General features: G+C 53.6%; 3 protein-coding genes across 3 annotated transcripts; 2 read left to right on the top strand and 1 right to left on the bottom strand.

Annotated features, from left to right (window-relative positions):
- Nucleotides 1-907: 907 nt before the first annotated feature.
- JN550_009486 (uncharacterized protein) lies at nt 908-1,709 on the top strand (the record flags this gene model as incomplete). The annotated part of the gene is made up of 3 exons (XM_049321564.1): nt 908-987; nt 1,224-1,339; nt 1,441-1,709. 3 exons carry the CDS (start codon nt 908-910, stop codon nt 1,707-1,709), a joined length of 465 nt encoding a protein of 154 aa, XP_049168641.1.
- Nucleotides 1,710-2,572: 863 nt separating this feature from the next.
- On the bottom strand, nt 2,573-3,298 carry JN550_009485 (uncharacterized protein; the record flags this gene model as incomplete). Its single annotated transcript, XM_049321563.1, has 2 exons — nt 2,573-2,915; nt 3,270-3,298. The coding sequence occupies 2 exons, from the start codon at nt 3,296-3,298 to the stop codon at nt 2,573-2,575; spliced, it is 372 nt and encodes a 123-aa protein (XP_049168640.1).
- Nucleotides 3,299-3,329: 31 nt separating this feature from the next.
- Nucleotides 3,330-6,559, top strand: JN550_009484 (uncharacterized protein; the record flags this gene model as incomplete). Its single annotated transcript, XM_049321562.1, has 5 exons — nt 3,330-4,700; nt 4,762-4,877; nt 4,935-5,501; nt 5,554-5,651; nt 5,703-6,559. 5 exons carry the CDS (start codon nt 3,330-3,332, stop codon nt 6,557-6,559), a joined length of 3,009 nt encoding a protein of 1,002 aa, XP_049168639.1.
- Between the last annotated feature and the right edge of the window lie 11,330 nt (nt 6,560-17,889).

Genomic DNA, 17,889 nt, shown 5'->3' with positions numbered 1-17,889 from the left:
GCTCTCACCACAGGGGTAGCCCAAATATACCAAGAGGTTTCCACGTGATCCGTCTCGACTGGGGAACAGATGCCACGTTCGGTCAATCGGTCCTCATGGCATTCCATACGATGCGATGCGATGCGACCCGCGCCCCTTGGTGGACGAAGTCGACAAGGCTGGGTGCGCATTGCGGGTGTCGACGACAGGGATCTAGCTCAAGGGATGAGGTCCGAGCTCCCTCTCACCCCTTGTTCGGTTATGGCGACATCAGCCAACCAGCCATCGGCCTTTCAGACGTCTCTGCTTTAGCATCGAAAGCTCCCCGGAGTCTGATCCCAGCTCGGCGCAGGATGTGATCCGAGGGCGATGTACCGCAGTTACATACATGGCTAGCTACCATCACCTGCAGTACTGTACCTTGTGCTGGCTCCCGCATCTTGGTCCACCATGACAGAGTGGCCCACCCTTCCCACACTCCCCCAGCTTGCGCCCGTCTACACTCACCACCCAACCAAGTCCACGGCCGATGGGCCCATGGGCTGGGGCTGCGCGCGCTGTGCCAAATGGGTGGGAGGCCAGCACCAAGCAACCAGGCAAGCAGACAAGCAAGCAAGCTCACAGCTCCCCTCTCGGTCCCCCTCTCGAGTACCCCCTCTACTCCCCCGAGCCCCAGCTTACGGGCTGAGGTCTCCCACCTCGACCCCGTCCCCTCGCCCCCTTCTCTCAGCAGCCTTCTGCGCGTAGCAGCCAACGTCCACGGCTCTCCCTCCTGCCGCCCCAGATCTCCCCCTTTCCCCTACCTTTTCTACCCTTCCCTTCCATCTTCATCGACCCAGGCCCACCCCATTCCTCCTCGTTACCTATCGTAGTAGCCTCCTGAAGCTTGTATAAAAGTCGAAATCTGCTCCTGATTCCAGTCTCAACCATGTCCTCCCGCAAGAGAAAGTCCGATGAGGAGGAGGAGCTTGTCGCGCTCCCCAGCGACGAAAGTGAAGAGGAAGAAGAGTATGTGCTGCCCTGCCTCAATGCCTCGTGTCCAGCTTGTCCCGACCTATACAGACCCATCAAGCGATGGTTGCAATATCCCCATGATCTAGGCTCTGCTCAAGCCTAAGCGCCACACCCTACTAAGCTTTGACCTTGGGCGCAAGACCAAAATCGTGATCGCGTCTGTCCCGCGATGCTCTGAAACGCTGTAGGCAATTGGTTTGGTGTAGCCACGACAGCTGACGATAGAGCAGATACGTCTCAGAGGGAGATGAGGACGAAGAGGATGAGGGTGACGACGATGACGAGGAGTACGACGAGGAAGCCGGCCCTGAGGAGGAGGAGGAGGATGCAGAGAACGGTGTCGAACGTAAGTGGTGTCCACACACGAAGTCCTTTACCTTGATCCTCCTGCAGCAAGATCGAGAGACTTTTAACAAAGACCTGGCTCGAGCTAACAAGAACCAGCAGAGAAAGCGCCTCCCTCCAAGAAGCGGAAGACTGCTGAGACTACCACCGAGCCTGCCACAGTAGACGACGAAGAGGAAGAGCCCGAGGAAGCAGACGAGAATGTCGAAGGCGAGGAAGAGGTTGACGAGGAAGCCAAGCTCGACGAAGAGAATGGCGTCAAGGGCACTGAGGAGTCTATCAAGGCCAAGGTCGGCGGTACTGCCCCAGCTGCTGATGTTAAGGGCGACGACGCTGTACTGGCGGCTGCCGGTGACGACGAGGAGGACTGATTCTTCCTTCTGGTTCCACCTCAATATCTTCACCCGCTTAGATTCTCTCCAAGTTCTTACGCCTCCGTGTCAATGCGAATCAGCCTCAAGATTGCTTCTCTGTCTTCGTTCAAAGTCCTGGGGTGTTAGGTGTATCATCCAGTACACGCACAGTCTAAGCTAATCGGGTGATATCGAAAGAAACGTTCGCTTGCCCATTGGTATAGAACCATCGGCGAGTATCATAACGGCCCATGGGCAGACAAAGGCGAGGCATGCGCGAGCATAAGCGGGGGGGGGCATTTAACTTTAAGAAAAACCAGAGGTACATAAGGTGGAAAGAAGCAGTACAACATGAGATTATATTTCCTTCAGTTCATTCCATTCCAGCCCTACGGGCCCCACAGTGACTATTAAAAATGGGCCTCGTGAACACACGTCTGGCTTCATTCGCCAGCTATCATGGCTCCGGTTGGTGGGCCCAGCCCAATCTACTGCAACTGCTTTATTGCGGCCCGATCATGGCAACATGGGTAGGAGCGCGGCCCACATAATATAGGTCCTATTTGGGATCTCCGCTGTATCGACGCACTAGAGCACGGGCACGGTCTTGCCTGTGAACGTAGCTCTGTAGGCATTGTCTGCAACCATTGGCCTTGGTTGCCAGTCGAGCCAGCCAGCGGACGGGTCCTTTGTGAATGTACCGCCGGATCCCTACACGTTGATGCTACGCTGCTGGAACTCAAGATCACGACATGGCTACGAGCAACGATACGGAGGTTGGAATGTTGACAACGAAAAAAGCAAGAGTCACGTTTGATCTCAACTTGACTCGGAGAGACGATGACATGATATTATGAAAACCTCAGGGTCAAAAATTGACCTCAAGCCCCGTTCGTGGATGGCACCAACGAATTCACGTATACCTCGATGTTGGCGTACCCGGAGCTACTGATCTTCATCGCGTCGCTCGCGTCTTGGTAGTTGAGCCCGTTTGCCTTCTCCCACGCATCCGGGATACCGTCACCGTCCGTGTCCGTCGGCTTAGTCCCGCCCGCGATGTAGCCGGGCCCGTTCATGGGGCTCGCCTTCTCATCGCTGATGAGCTGGCCTGAGGTGCCCCAAGACTGCACCTCCGAGACGAGTCGCTTGTCCACGCCGTCCCGCGAAGGGAAGTTCGCGCCGACGTTGGCCAGCACCCACGTCACGGCGTTGGGCGCCCCCTCCCTGTCAATCAAGTACGTCCATAGTAAGTAGGTAGACGTTAGGCTGGGGAAGATGCGGCTAAGTTTGGGGGCGCTCGGACCTCTTATCAGGTGATCGTAAGGCCAACCTCAGCGCAAGGGAACAGCCAGCCCATCAGACGCGGCGCGATCCTCGGCGCCTTCCCTTGATATCCATTGCAGTCTGCAGTCGCCTATAATACGAATCAGCCAAAGGGCCAACGATTACGCCGCCGCCACCGCCGCCGCCGCCGACTCCGACAACCGCCGACTCGAGCCGAGTGTTGATCAGTCGAATCCGGCGCGAACGGCATGGTTTGCTGCTAGATAGCAGCCAGCAGCCCGGAGGTGCAGGTACCAAAGGGAAAGACCAGGGCACGGCAACATGAGGTCGCAGTCGCCGTGAGACTATGAAATTATGACATATCGAGGTTCACTGCCCGGGCCGGGATATGGCCAGAATGGCAGCCAGCAATGGCCGCGCCAGCAGCAGCACCCGCAGCAACACCAGCAGAACATGCAGGGCATGCAGAACGGCTTTGATGCCTATGGGAACCCGCAGTACCCCTATGCGAACGCGAACGCGAACCCACAGCTGCACCAGTATCAGAATGCCGTCTTCGCGCCCGTCGGGTACTCGCAACAGCCGCAGCACCAGCCAGTCCAGAACAACTACTCGCCGGTTCATGCCGGCCAGTACCACGGCTACGACCCGAGCTTCGACCAAAGGCCCCAGCAACACAGTCCGCACTTCAACGGTGCGTACGGGCAGCAGATGGGGCAGATGCACAGCACGGCGCAACCGCGGCCGCCCCATCATACGGTGCAGCAGCCGGTGCAGCAGCCGAGCAATCAGTACGAGCAACCGCTCCAGCAACACCAGTATCAGCACCCGCACCAGCACCAGCAGCACCAGCACCAGCACCAGCAACACCAGCAGCAACACCAGCAGCAACACCAGCAGCAACACCAGCAGCAACACCAGCAGCAACACCAGCAGCAACACCATGTACAACAACAAACGCATGGTCACTTGTATGACCAGCAGCTACAGCAACAGCAACAGCAACAGCAACGCCCACAACAATCACAACATCAGGCGCCGCAGCAACAACCCATGATGGGCTGGCAGCAAATGCCGCCTCCCACTCATTCACCCATACCTGCCTATCAGACGAGCTCGCCTGTGCCCCAGCAGAGGCCGACACCGCCGATTCAGCACGTTCAACCGCCAAGCCGGCAAAACTCGATCTCGCACCACGCAAATGCGTCACACATAAATTCGCCTGTGACGAACTCGCCCATCATGGCCCAGTCTCCTCAGCTGCCCCATCAATATGCGCCGGCGAAGAGCAGAAGTACGAGCGTGTCAAATACAAGGACAGACCAGGTTGGTCGCGTGTCTGCAAGTCCCCGCTTGACTACCCAGGGCGTGGCAAGGAGCCCCAGCGTGAGCTCTACCAAGTCTCCTGCTCTGCCGTCAGGACGGGTGCCAAATGCCCAAGAAACCAACGCCCTCTTGGTGTGTGTGGCCGAGGAGATGTTTGCCAAGGCGCGGAAAGGTATCCTGCGCGTAGCCGACTCCCTGGACTCTCAGAGCGTCCGTGAGTATCAGAAGTTAATCGCTACTGGGTTGGGTTGTTTGGAGACTGTTCTAAGCAGTAACAAGCTTGTGGCGAGGACCGAGGCCAAGATTCAGCTCCGTTATGCCAGCATACTGTGCGAGGAGACTACGAACATTATGGAAGCGGAGACCGCTTTGATGAAAGGCATTACCCTATGTGACAAGGTAAAGCAGGAGATCGCCACCTTCTACCAATTCTCGCAGCATCGAACTAATATGTTCACAGTATCGATTTGCCGATTTGAAGTATTTGATGCAATTCTTGCAGCTGAGAATGCTGTCGCAGAGAAAGTCAAAGGCAGCCTTGATAGCCGTCGATGGGAGTATAGCAGAAGCCGAGCTGTATGACCCCTCTCTCACCGTACGAATCGAATCTCCTGTGACTAACGAAAGGAACAGGTTGAAACACACACACTGGGTCTACGCTTTGCGTTTCTTCAAGGCTTCGCTGTACCTTCAATCAGCAAACCCTTCAGATATACACGCTCTTGAGAACCTACGGGCCATCACCACCCTCGCTCTTCAAAGGGGCGACATAATTATTTTTGTAGTAGCCTCCCTCCTGGAAGGCCTCAGTCTCTTGAAAAACATGAAGGATGACGCAATCGTCAGAATACAAGGATGCATTGCTCAATCGCAGAAATATCAGCTGGACCCTTCGACCCACGTCCCTCAAGTCGATATTCTAGCGCTGATGTTGGATTTCGCTTGCAGTCTGCACCAGAAATCTCCCCAGATGATTACTCAGAAGTTGAAGGTTCTGCAAGCACGTATGGACTCCACTATACAGGACAACAGTTGGAGTATGAGCGAAACCGAGGTTCTCCTCCCTATCAAGAAGCAGACAAGCAACATGCAAGTCATCAGCCATGATACGAGTGCAGTCATTCGCCTTGGAGGTGAGAATGAGAGTTGCGATTACCTTGCCATGTCATTCTGGACAAAGATAGAGGCTTTCGTCATGACGTAAGTGTGTTCAGGATACGACGTTTGATCAGTTGTGCTCACCTCCTTTCAGGTATACCTATAGCGGCTTAGGGCTACTATATTCGAATCCTCGGAATGATAAAAGGATTTTTGAGCTCTGGGACGAAGCTCTGGTGTCACTTGCGAAAAGTAAGCACAGTTGTCTCTACGTCTCGTTTGAACTGCTCTAACACCGTGTAGATGCGCATAAGATGCGGACAAATCCAACGTCTCTGCAGGACGCCATGAGAAGCGCAGATTGGCGGAGAGAGCTGAAGTGCTATCTCCAAATTCTACGCGGTCTACATTTAGCGACACATAGCCGTTGGCCAGAAGTCTGGAAGTGCGTCGAAGAACTGGAGAGCATTGTCAAGCCCCCCTTGGAGGGTGTTGTTGGTCTCTTCTCCTGTTATCTTTCTGGCGTATATCACCAAGGCACCGGGGAACTACACAGAGCCAAATCTATCTACGAAGGCCCTATACTCAGGCTCGAAGATAGTTTGGACGGAAACGGCAGTCTGCAGGGCGGATCAAGCAAACAAGCCCACACTGAGCTTGAAGTGCGGCTTCTTACGGCCTTCAATCGCATCTGGATTATGCAACACCCAGAGCACCGTGACGACCGACAAACAAACGAGCTGATTGATCTTCTTCGCCCGCTTTGTACCGACCATCCTAATCTTGAAATTCGCACAGCCTGGAATCTAGTGCTGGCCGCTACTCAGACCAACCCCCCGATCGGCATATCAGCCGCGAAAACTCATTTGGGTTCGGCATTGAATGGGGCCAAGTCTCTAGGCGATGTCCAGACTTTGTCCATCGCGCTGAATCTCATGCGCGCTAAGCTGTTCCACAACATCGTCGGCGATCAGGCCCTTAAGAGTGCTAGAGCTGGCGCCGGCCAGGCCCGCAAGGCAGGAAATAAGCTGTGGATGAGCGTTGCTGATGGGATGCTCGCAGAGAGCTTCGACGTTCAGGGGCAGATGGCAGAAGCTCAAGCCAGTCGAAATGCAGCGATCGCTTTCGCCGCTGAGGCTTTTGGCCCAAAACCGTCGTGATGGACATTCCGTGTCCCTCAACGAATACTTGTTCTCCTTTCAAGCCTGGCGTGCGGGAGCAAATTCGCGGACCAGGGATCAAGGAAGAATGGCGTTAGTGGTGAAGTCGGTGAATCATCTGAAGGCTAGATTAACTAAAGGGGTTCGTCGACGTCTTGTCTATGCTACCTGTACAGTATTTGCTGGAATGCAAGGGATCTTGTGATGACGGAAATGAAGATTTGGCCAATATACCCCTTGGCTGCGTGCCAATGCATGAGGTCATGGATGAATGGACTTGTATCTGGTAGGACATTTGCTTTGCCATAGTCGGTTTGCACAATGAAATTATTGCAATGGCCATTGAGTACTTGTTCCGCAGACACGGACTGCACCTGGCAATGTTGAGAGAGCGCCATTGCAATCAAGCTGGCCTGTGGTAGAATAAACACCGCGGTAACTTTCGAATTGCCTTGAAAAGCAGGTGCACACATAATTGACTGGAACAAGAAACTACTCAGCCATTCTTGATATTGTTCTCAACGTGGAAAGGAAAATAGGCTATCGTAACCATGGAAGCACTTGGGAGGACTGTAGCTAGACGGCTCGTTGAAAACTCCTATAGTGTACACTGTCTAAATTCCTCAACGAAGCTTCGATTTAATACGCCTTAGATGGTAGGGTGCACTTTTCATCATTGAACTGTCAGTGTCTCACGTAATACAGTCGTGAACTGCGAGTATATTTACCAACTCACGTTACATACTATCGTGGTAGAAAAGTGCGCTATAGAGAAGCTTTAACGCTGGTATGGTTACACAATCTACCCCTGAATAGCGAAACATGCGCAATTACCACCAGAATATTGCTATACCGTATGAATTGATTACTAGCCAGCGAGAGCTAGCTTTGCAGTGAAAGGGGCGCGTTCTGGTGACGACTTAATCTGTGGTGTTTGTTACCCACGGGTGAGGCTGAAGTCTAGTCATCCTCCAAGATCCGTCAACAAACCAGCTTCAGCACTGCCTTGTCAGCATTATGGGTCTCGCAACATCCTTACAATCCACCTGTAAGTCAGAGTATGAATGAGAAGCAGTCACCGAGATCATGCTCATGCTAACCGCTTTGCATTCTCCGGCCGTCGCTCCACGCGTAGCACTCAATCACAACGGGCCACAAAGTCGCATCCCGCGCTGTCTCTCGCGGTTGCTTCCTACTCCGCCACCCCCAAAACACTGAGGAGAGCAGGTCTAGTCCTATTTTTGGCTACATCAGTCGGTGTAAATTTAGATACAGCAGTTCCTATGCAGACAAGTCTCTGGGGATTGCTGACGTGAACACACATCGCGAACCAGAATCGTGAAATCTGGGATAACGCAGCGGCTCCTCCCGCGGGATGCTGATCACACACGGGCATAAGCGCGTTAGGCACAGCTATCTGAAAGAAAGAGGAGGCCGATGAGTTGTATAGGTCCACTAGATAGTATCGAGAGACAATCGGTCCCGAGGGGACATCTATATTTGGTTGGGGGAAGACAACTGCTTTGCGTGACCCAAATTGGGGCGCTTCTCGTGCTCGAGCTCGAAAAGGGGTTATGTTCGCTCACGGGATATCAACAGCTTCGTGCTGCCATTGGGTCTCAGCTTTTGCGGGCGAGTCAAAGCGCTGGGGGGTTGGTGCCTTGTCGCAATCGATGCCGCCCTCGTCCTGCAGGCTTCCTCAGCACTCCCAGATGCCGTCACGAGTGGGAAACTGCGAGCAATGCTGGTCTCATGTGCCGCCAATAGCAGCCAAACTGACCGGTTTACCGGGGATCACAGCCTCGATGAAGTTGCAGCTGCTGGGTACCATCGTCGATATTACGCCGAGCGGTGCTTGTCATGCTGCAACAAGACATCTGACTTGATACGCTCCTGTGGACAGCTACTTGCACGTTCTGACTTGCAGCGGCGTCAATGCACGATCCTGAGGACCCAAAACCTACATACATAGAAGGATGAATGCGGTCTGCACCTCAGTCGAATAGGCTGCGAGAGCGGCGGTAGGGAAGGGAGATCGTCGTGCTGTACAGTCCTTTTCGCGAGGCATTGTGATTATCGAGAGGTTTAGGCTGATCTGGAGGCTCTCAAGGCGCTACATCTACCGCGTGGACTCCTTTCCTGGATTCAGATCTCGTAGAAGAAGCAACTATCTAGTTTCGTAGCTGTGTATGGTGTTCTTACCCAACATGTTTCGAGGTTGAGGATGTTGGCAACACTTCCGAATTCCCAGATTTCGGAACACATCTATTGAGGCCCGACTCTTCCGTGTTCAGTAGCTCCTGGATGTTCTATGCAGTACGCTGAGTGACCCCGTGTTTCTTCGGACGTCATTCATGCCCGTCAATGCTCACTGAAGTCTCAGAGACTCTGCAGTGGACTTTTGGCGCAATGCATTGAGACGGCCGCTTTACGCAAATTACTGGCATCACTAGCAACTTCGAGCAACAAAGCATGATATTACAAAAGCGTTGGGGTCTGAAAATCTGAGTAGCTACTGCCTCACAAGCTGTCCGTCCTGTGATACATCGAATCGATCGATGTTGTCGTACTTTTGTCGGCAATACTCTCACGTAGCACAGCATAAGGGACTCCCTTTGGACCAAACATATTCGACAATAATCACTGTAGCTATTGAAGCCATTGGACCCTGCGAGAAGGACCCGACCGAAGCCTTCCAGAACTCGCATCGTGCTTCGAGTGCTGCCCCAGTCTGCCAGGCTCGAGTTGACCAGGGCCGGCATCGAAGGATTCAAAGGAGCCACCCCTTGAGGGGCAGCCAGATCCAATTAGCACATGGCAGACCAGGTTTCTCTCCTACAGCTGCCGCATGTGTACCCAAGCGGTGACATCCTCCCCCCCAGAACATGTACAGACGGTGAAGCTCAACAGCCTTATTGTGGAAGCCTGTTGGATGAGCACGAAGGGGCACGCTCCGACCCCGACCAAAGGAGTCAGTCTTGCGCCTCCGCAGGGGCGTAACCGACATAAAAGGAGTGTAGCATGATGCCGAGCTCAGAAGAGAACGACGGCTTCATAACCGCAATTCCCCGGGGAGACTTGCCTCTCGTACGAATGCAAGAGGCTCGTCAGCTGCAGCACCCTTTCTGGCTATCGGGATTTGGTTTCCCTCGTGGCTCTTGCCTGTGGCTTCTGCATGCGAGCGATCCTTCAGGATCCCCCCGCAGCGGCAGGGCCTTGGTCGTTCCCAGCCCCATCTGATAGGTAGAATTCATACGGGACAGCATCGTTTCCTGGGATGTCCCAACGGTTTGGGCCTGGTGGGATAACTTAGCAAACACTGGGAACATTGCCCGGTTGGGATACTGCATCACGATACTCCTCACGATACTCCCTGCCACCCATCTTCGAGGTGGAAGGCGGTGGGTGGTCCCCGAGACTTCTAATGGGCCAATCCACGTAATATCAGGTCGCCGAGCCTGACGACAAGTACAATGGGTTTTGGCTGTTCATCCCACAGGAGCCATAGAAGAGCTACGTGCCGTCCTGCTCCAGGTTGTTTGAGGCTTCAAACAAAAGATCGTATTGTATTACAGCAGCAAGGATTCAACATGCAAGCGAGCAAGAGTCGTCTGCAGCAATGTAATGGAGCCACGACAATGGTCGCCGGTTACAAATGTACACACAACAGGTGCCACACCAGGAAAAGCAAGGAAGAGTAGTATACACAAGGTCAATGGACGCTCGATAGTCGGCATCCAGTAGGGATCTGCGAGCATGGCCCTGGCTCGCATTCCCTACCAAAGGGTGTGATGGGTGCAGCTATCGTCATCGCTAGATATGGAGGGGGGCAGCCGGTACTGTGGAAAGTGTAACCTAGTCTTACATCCGCTCTGTCGGTTACGGTATCACTGGACACTGAAGTATACCCATGTGGCAGCAACCAAGTGCCAGGCATCCATAGGGCAGGCGCTCATGGTGGGGTGGACGTAGTTCCGTATGGAGGATGTTGACTTAGGGCGATGTAGGGACCAGCCAGGGAGCCGTTCCAAAGGATGATAAGCATCGGGTGATGGTGATACAGTATGGATGCATGTCGAGTGCTTCAGGTGCAGCGTTTCTACCTCTCCTTAAACTTGCGGGACATAGTGCGCTGGCAGGGTCACGAATAATTCCCTCAATCAGAGAGCGCCATAGCATCCCAGCAAGCCTTCTCCGCACCCAGCAAAACCAAATTGATGATCCCCTTCTTAGTGGCCAACTTATGATGCCGTACTAGTACCAGTTGAAGAGGAACCCGGCCAGATGAGCGAACCTGTTACTGGCGTGATCTGCTGTCAGGGTTCTTGTCGGGCTAAGAATAGGAACAGCGTGGTGACTACACACTATTACCAAGTCCAGTGCGGGACACATCAGCCGAAGCGAGTCCCTAATGTGATGTGACGCTGCTAGGGTCCTGCCCGTACCTTAATTTTGCACGACCGGGGAATTTCATATCATGGGAAACCCATCGAGCCAACTGCCATCTGATAGCGTTGGAGCCTCAACGGCGTCGAACGAGGATTCGGACGGAAAGCAACACGTTACACAAGGAATTGTGTAGCCACGCCGTCAGCACGAGGTTGAGGCTGCTCGCGCATGCCTGCTGATCGTTGCTTACCTGCAGGCTGGCTCCCCAAGCAGCACGTGGTGGCCGGACCGAAATGTGACGTTGACAAAGAGCAGGATTCCTGGTTGATGGGGGTGGTACTGGGAGATGGATGGATGCTCGACCCTAAGACTTGATGCTGACTCGAATCGGGGTTCCGGCACTTTCACTAGCGAGCCTACGCTGTATCTCAGCATTTGGAATACCAAGAGTGGAGGCCAACTCCTCGGGACCGAGGCACTGCGCTAACATCGCTATGAGCCTAGTCTAGCGATAATATTACTGGAACCAGACGGCGGCTCAGCGGCTCTGGGAGGATTTCATTGCGGCGGCTCGGCGATGGACTGGACTGGACAAATGTAACTCGTACAGGCTCTTGGGGACGAACGCCGATCGACGTGCCTTGTCGTCATGGATGGAGAGCACAGGCAATCAAATTCGCTGTCGGCAGTCTGGCAGCGACAACCGAGACCAAAAGGACGAATCAGGAAAGCTGAAGGCGTGTTACCCAATCACGGCTCTTTGGTGGGAAGAAGCAAGCAGACATTTAGCGTCTCAGCCCTGGCACACTACGGAGTGAATCTGCCACTGCATAAGCACAGCACTTTCAGGGTTTTTCACTAAAGCGCTATTCTCCACCGTATTGTCTCAAGAAAAGAGGTTGGATTAGGAAGGTGATAGTGTAAGCCGACAATGAAAAGCTCTGAAGAACTATAGGTAGTATACGTTTCAACTTTACAGTACCTATAGGCGCCGTGTTCTGGTTCTCGAGGCACGGCACATTTTGCATTGGCATGACCACCGTCATGACCACAGGTCAACGGCACTCTACGGCCAAAGCCTCCGGGATCATGAGGTCCTATCGCTTCCATGCAGCCGACCAAACGGCTCACCGTTATTGATAGTCTGAGAATCACACCTGGATGTTTAAAGTAAACACTGCGACGTCATCAAACGATAGCGCGCCTGTTGATCCTCGGAGTATTTTACTCGTCAACCTTTGCCGGTCATGGAAAGGCTCGCCCAGCTAGATCGCTCCGCTTCCTCTAGTGAAATGCTTGCCTAGGAAAATGAGAAACGCCGCTTATGTTACCCAATTCAAAATTGCGCCGTTCTATATTGTCCGTCTTCATCATTCATCTAACGTGGCAGTTTCGACCCTGATCTGCAAGGAGGACGAGGATCCTGGGATGATGGTATGTTACTGGCGTTGCAGATCCCCCGTGCTAAGCACTTTGTTTCCTGCAACTTCGGCTGCCATACTGCCGCTATCACTTATCCGCTTGGACCGTTTATGGCTCTGCACAGGCGTTTTACTGTGTATACGTATGGTGTTGGACACTAAGCCCAACCTCGAGTTGCCATCGACTTGCAGGTGACGGGTAGCGGCATCTACCAGCTGAATATACTACAAAGCCAAGTGAACTATCAACTTGTGCTCCTTGTGTCAGAGCGTATACCTCAGCTGCCAGGTCAAGAACAATAGCTGAGAGGCTCTTGTGCCAGAACACGTGCTTGTTATTGCCATTTTGCGGAGTTGCATTGACCCCTGACATAGTAATGGTTCGGCACCGGCTGGAACTTCCCTGGCTGCGCCATAAAATTGCACCGTGACCATGTTCTTAACCCATCCTCTTATGGGAGGAGCCTTTGGGTGTGGCTTGCAGCTGGGTATGTCATGGTCGTAGGCTAACTCCTCTTACATCAGGGATCCAGGTCTCCTAGTCTCCTGCTTGCAAGGTGAACCGTTGTAAGGCTGCAGATTGTGTGTTACAAAAGACAGGCAAGGGGAGACGAAGGTTGACATGCTCTGTGTAACGTATGCGCGAGGGGCTCCTGGTCCTCCACGATCTCGTGATCCGAATATCGCTTAGAGAAGGCCGTAAATTGATGAGGCAGGTGCACACTGCAAAGTATCTACTGGAGGTCCCTAGTGGAGACGACCCTACTTTACTGGGGATGCAGACACGACGGAGCGGAATGCCGAATCTAATGCAATCTGGACCCATGCAGGACACGAAGGTTTGCGACCCCTGTGCCCTGTTTGTGACCAGGACACGCAGGCTTGTTACCTGATTTTGCCATACCTGAACTCGCTTGACAAGCGGCTGCTGGCAGCGTCTTGCATGCAAGACACTGCAGCCACGAAGAGCAAGAGGCTAAGAGATCCTTGGATTGCGCCGACATGTCCTAGTTCGTCACATCATCAGTCAATCTTTCTGCCTTGGAGATGCTGAAGCTGCTCCTGCAATTTCAAGTGCAACTACGCGGCTACGACGACTCGGGCTAGGGACGCGCTCCCGGTTCTTGGTAGTGGCGTACCGATGTGTCCGAAGGTACCCAGCGTCTTTACGGATGCAAATCGCTTATTGCCGTGGAGGGTGAGCATAGGTAATCCACGCCTTACCGAGCACTAGTCAAAGCCGGGCGGGTTTGGCCGAGTCTATCAGGTGGATTACTGCGATAGTTACTTTGTACTGTACAGCTCGTCATCTTAGGCTCGGAAATCTCGAAATGTCCGATGTATAGAAGCCCAAGAAACTAGTTCTTGAGGCACTGAGAGAACAGTGACTAGGGCATAAAACATATACCATTTGAATGCACATAAGCCTCGATTGAAGGTATGGCAAGGTTGTGCACAACTGGCTTTGATATTACCCGTTGTATGAAATCTATTCTTAGCAACACCGTGCACAGCTTGTCCACTCGAGCCAATCATTTATGCTTGTGGCACACGGAGGATTCTTCCACGGCAGTCAACCAAATTGTGCTGTGCCTTTTTCAGTTGAGCCAATCTCTTTACGCATCTGATCGAGGGGTAGACAGGCGTCTGACATCATCTCGTGGCAGCTGGAAAGCCGCGAAGGAACCGAAAACGATATTAGGACCCTGTTAAGCCCACGTGCATGTTACCGTGTAATCCGAAGCTGGTAGCCTCGGCCGCGTCGTGACAGGCTTTTTGTTGGAAGAAATTGGTAAGCCGTAAATCCCCACTCGCCAAAGGGTCTCTCAGCTCGTCGTAATTTGGCGATGCATGCCACATAAGACGGATCATGACATGACGTGTGGTAGACGGGCTGAGGAGGTCAAAGGCTATGTACTGTGACCACCGTAGGGCTATTGCTGATCTTTTAGTTCGAGCTTGAGTGGAGTCACTACTGTGTTATGGTAGAACCCATCGAATTCGTGAAAACAAGTCGGGTTTGTGCAGTCTATTGAAAAAATGGCATCTTGGCCCAAAGTCAGTGTTCGTATACGAACGGCACTGGTTTTCGCCGACCTGAGGCGCTATCGAAACTGCTCCGGACTGATCGTGCAACGCTATCGGTGTAACCCCCCCAAATAGGAAGTCAAGTCAGTTCACCGTGCCACTGAGCTGCAACGGTGCAACGGGCCCCTGCCTCAGGTCTGTGACCGGGGACTATTGAGGGCTTCTAGAAGCTTAGAAGCCGAGCAAGCTGGTGGCCAAGCTTTTACCTCCGTCGATAATCGGCAGCAGGTTTAACTTTTCCATGCCACGCCGGACTTCGCCTCAGCTCTTAGGCAAAGATCGTACGGCGTAATTTGTTGCGACGCTTAGCGGCTTTAAGGCAACCCGTCTCGAGTATCGTATCGCAGGCTTTCGGGTTTCGCTAGGGGTTGTTCTGTTCTACGGCCCCAGGCTTGTCCATCTACTCCAGGGAGGGGCTGCTGGTGGAAGCATAGTTACTCGTGACGGGAAGCCACGCGGATAGTTCGGCAGAATATCCGAGTGACAGCCAAGCTTGCTGCCTTTTCGAGGAAGAAAGCGACAGCTACGCTGTGCTTATGCGGAGACAAATAAGGACAGGGTGTGTACTCTGTCTGAAAGGTGCCGTTACACATCGATTGACTTTCGGCACAGCTCCGCATCTCAAGTTGTAGCCGCGAAGTGGTGTGCTGTTTTGGACCTTGGGTCATATAGATACTCATGCACTGGCCAAGCCACACGGCCCAACGGGTCTAACTGTCGATCTTAGAGGAGCCATTATCACACGCCAGTCCTGCGGTACACAACAGGGTGAGGACATTGTAAATCGAGTGCCGGGGTACCACACTACTGTGTAGAATGCCGAGGTGATCCATTGGGGAGAACGTGTTCGAATACCTGTCGCGAACAACTACCGCTGTTGTGTTTCGTTCCACAGTCCGTTTTGAGCCTTGTGTGGTAAATCCTACTCTGCTGAACAAGCTTTGCAGATGAACACACTTGGTTGCAGGGATAGCATGCAGCGATGACTGCTTCCGCAAGGAAGGGAGACTTGCTCGCCGGTTCATCTGATGCATCTGAAACGATGCAGGGCATATTTCGTGCGCAAGGATCATGTACATTGTAGTCACGTACTGTCGTATTTAGTCGCTGCAACTGGACCCTGGCCCGGCAATGCACTCGTCTCTCACATTTCATCCGCAGTGGGTCTGGCACATGCAATGAGTGTACCATAGTACCGGCAGCAGCACTTCAGCTCCGGTGCACCCCGGTTGGAAGACATGAGGGCCTACCGCGGGTAGTACCCGACTATGTAAATGCAATGAGGCTCATACATAATTCTACGCTGGGCCTGCTGAACCTATATGCCGCAGCACGGGCGTGTGCCGCCGCCTTGCTTCTATGTACTATGGTACTGCAACTTGAATGGCACCTTGACGATTGATCAAAGTCCAGCAACCCGCCGCTGCTTACTGCTGTATCTCGGAGGGCAGTCGACGGGAAAGCTCGGCGGTATTTCTGACAACTGCTCTAAGTTAGTGAACGGAGCCTGGTACAGACTGACAGGCCCCTGCGCCATGACTTTGCACCAGGCGCACGCGAAGGATTGTGTGCTAATATGTTACGGGTCTGACCGCTAGCCCTCAAGTCTATGAGGTTTTATTGTAGCATTGTTCATATGGAACAGCCACCGTAGCATGCTGCAGAGAACTGTTTTCGGTAGTTGAGGCACCAAGGCGTGACCTGGGCTGTCGCGCCACGGCATGGCTGGCAACCCTCTCAGGCAGTTGGAGTTGGGCATTCTTGAGCCCGAATGCAGCTGCCGAGACTAGTAGGCCAAAAGTCCCGCGACACGGTGACACCCATTCGCCAGATTCAGCCAATGCAGCTACCTAGTCGATAGTATACTTCGTGTTGTGGCACAGCAATCAACAAGCGGGCATGCATCGTCTTCATTTCCCCCAGGCTGTTGGCCCCTCGCCGGCCGGCTCGTGTGTATTCAGCCTGTTACGAGTAATGGGCTGCCTTTACCTCCAGGTGCGATCTGCGGGATCCCTCCTGTCGGTATCCAATGCCAGTTTTGGACCGTTGGTTGACTAAGTGTTACCTGTGACGCCCAAGCCGAGCGCTTGCGGCTGCATTCATCCAAATCCCATAGGGGTTTTGCCATGTTCATAAACGCCGCAATCGCGGCAAAGCAAACAATAATGCAACCCTTGTCGATCTTGATGCACTGTACTTTTCCCTCCTCCACCCCACCGGCCGCCCACCAAGACCCGTCGATGGGAAACCAAGGGAAGTTGACGCAAATGATGACGCCTCAGGCCAGGACCAGGCTATTTGGCCATCTGGCTATCTGTATTGGGACATTTGCACAATTGGGCCAACCCAGCCAAGCGCCCAGTAATGATGGCGGAGGGATCTACAGCAATTCCCGAAATTACGTGATGCCCATAGGGCGGCCGCCAGTGGTAAGCGTACGGAGTATGCGTGCTTGTCATTATTCTCGCGCGCCCGCTAGCCAGGTTACCAAGACTGTCACCATCGGGCCAGCTCCCGAACGATCGGCCGGGCCAGAGCTGCTACTACATGTGTGCCGATCCATCTAACTACCGCCCGAAATCTCAGTTAGTTGGCAGCAAGGCCAGCTAAAGGAGCCTTAGCCGATGCATATGCCGTAAGTGAGCCAACCGGCAGGCAGTATGGCGGGTTTCACGGCCTGCAGAAGATTAGACTTCGTCGTGACAAGAGACCCGGGGCCACGACGAACTACTTGCCTAGTATCCTACTGCCTCTAGCCCCATTTCCTGTTTTCAGCCCATTCCCTTCACGGGTCTGCTTAGCGAGTGCGGGCCTCATTGGTAGATTCCACTAAAGGTAGGCGGCAGGCAGCTTGCTGGGCCCTTTTTGGCTATTCGGACGTGCTATCGGGCTAAGAAGCGACTCGGCCGATCACAGCCAAAATGTAGCCTCACTGCGTAGGGGATTTCGTGGCCCTGTTTGACCCCTTTATTGTTCTTATTTTCTCCTCTGTCTAGGTTGACGGCGGGCCTGGCGCGCCACCGTTTGGCTGTTGGCGCAGCCAGCCTTAGGCTCCCAATCTGCCTGCACAGCGTGTGACAAAGAGCTAACTTGGAAGGCTATCTGCCCAGTAACTAAACAGATGGTCGACGCTATTGACTCCTTCAGCGACTGCCAAGGGGACCTGGATGGCGCGAGATAGTAGCCTCTCCTGGGATCCTAGTGCACGGCAGCACCTGTCCCGCCCGTGTGTGCCCGGGCTCGCGTGCGGCCATACAGGACACTTTCGGCAAGGCGGTATAGCCGCAACCCTGCAGTGACAGTGTACCACAGTACCATGCCGGGGAAAAGACTCGAGTTGGGATGTCCCATAGTCTCTCGGTACCAATAGGGAGTACACCCGAGGCCATCCGTTGTGGCATCTGCGAGCGCCGGGACGCCTGGTGGTAACCC

Source organism: Neoarthrinium moseri, assembly GCF_022829205.1.
Source record: "Neoarthrinium moseri strain CBS 164.80 chromosome Unknown scaffold43_Wmoseri_CBS_16480, whole genome shotgun sequence".
Taxonomy (NCBI): Eukaryota; Fungi; Ascomycota; class Sordariomycetes; order Amphisphaeriales; family Apiosporaceae; genus Neoarthrinium; species Neoarthrinium moseri.
Note: the sequence above shows the minus strand (reverse complement) of the source record. Positions and strands in the feature narration are given on the sequence as shown.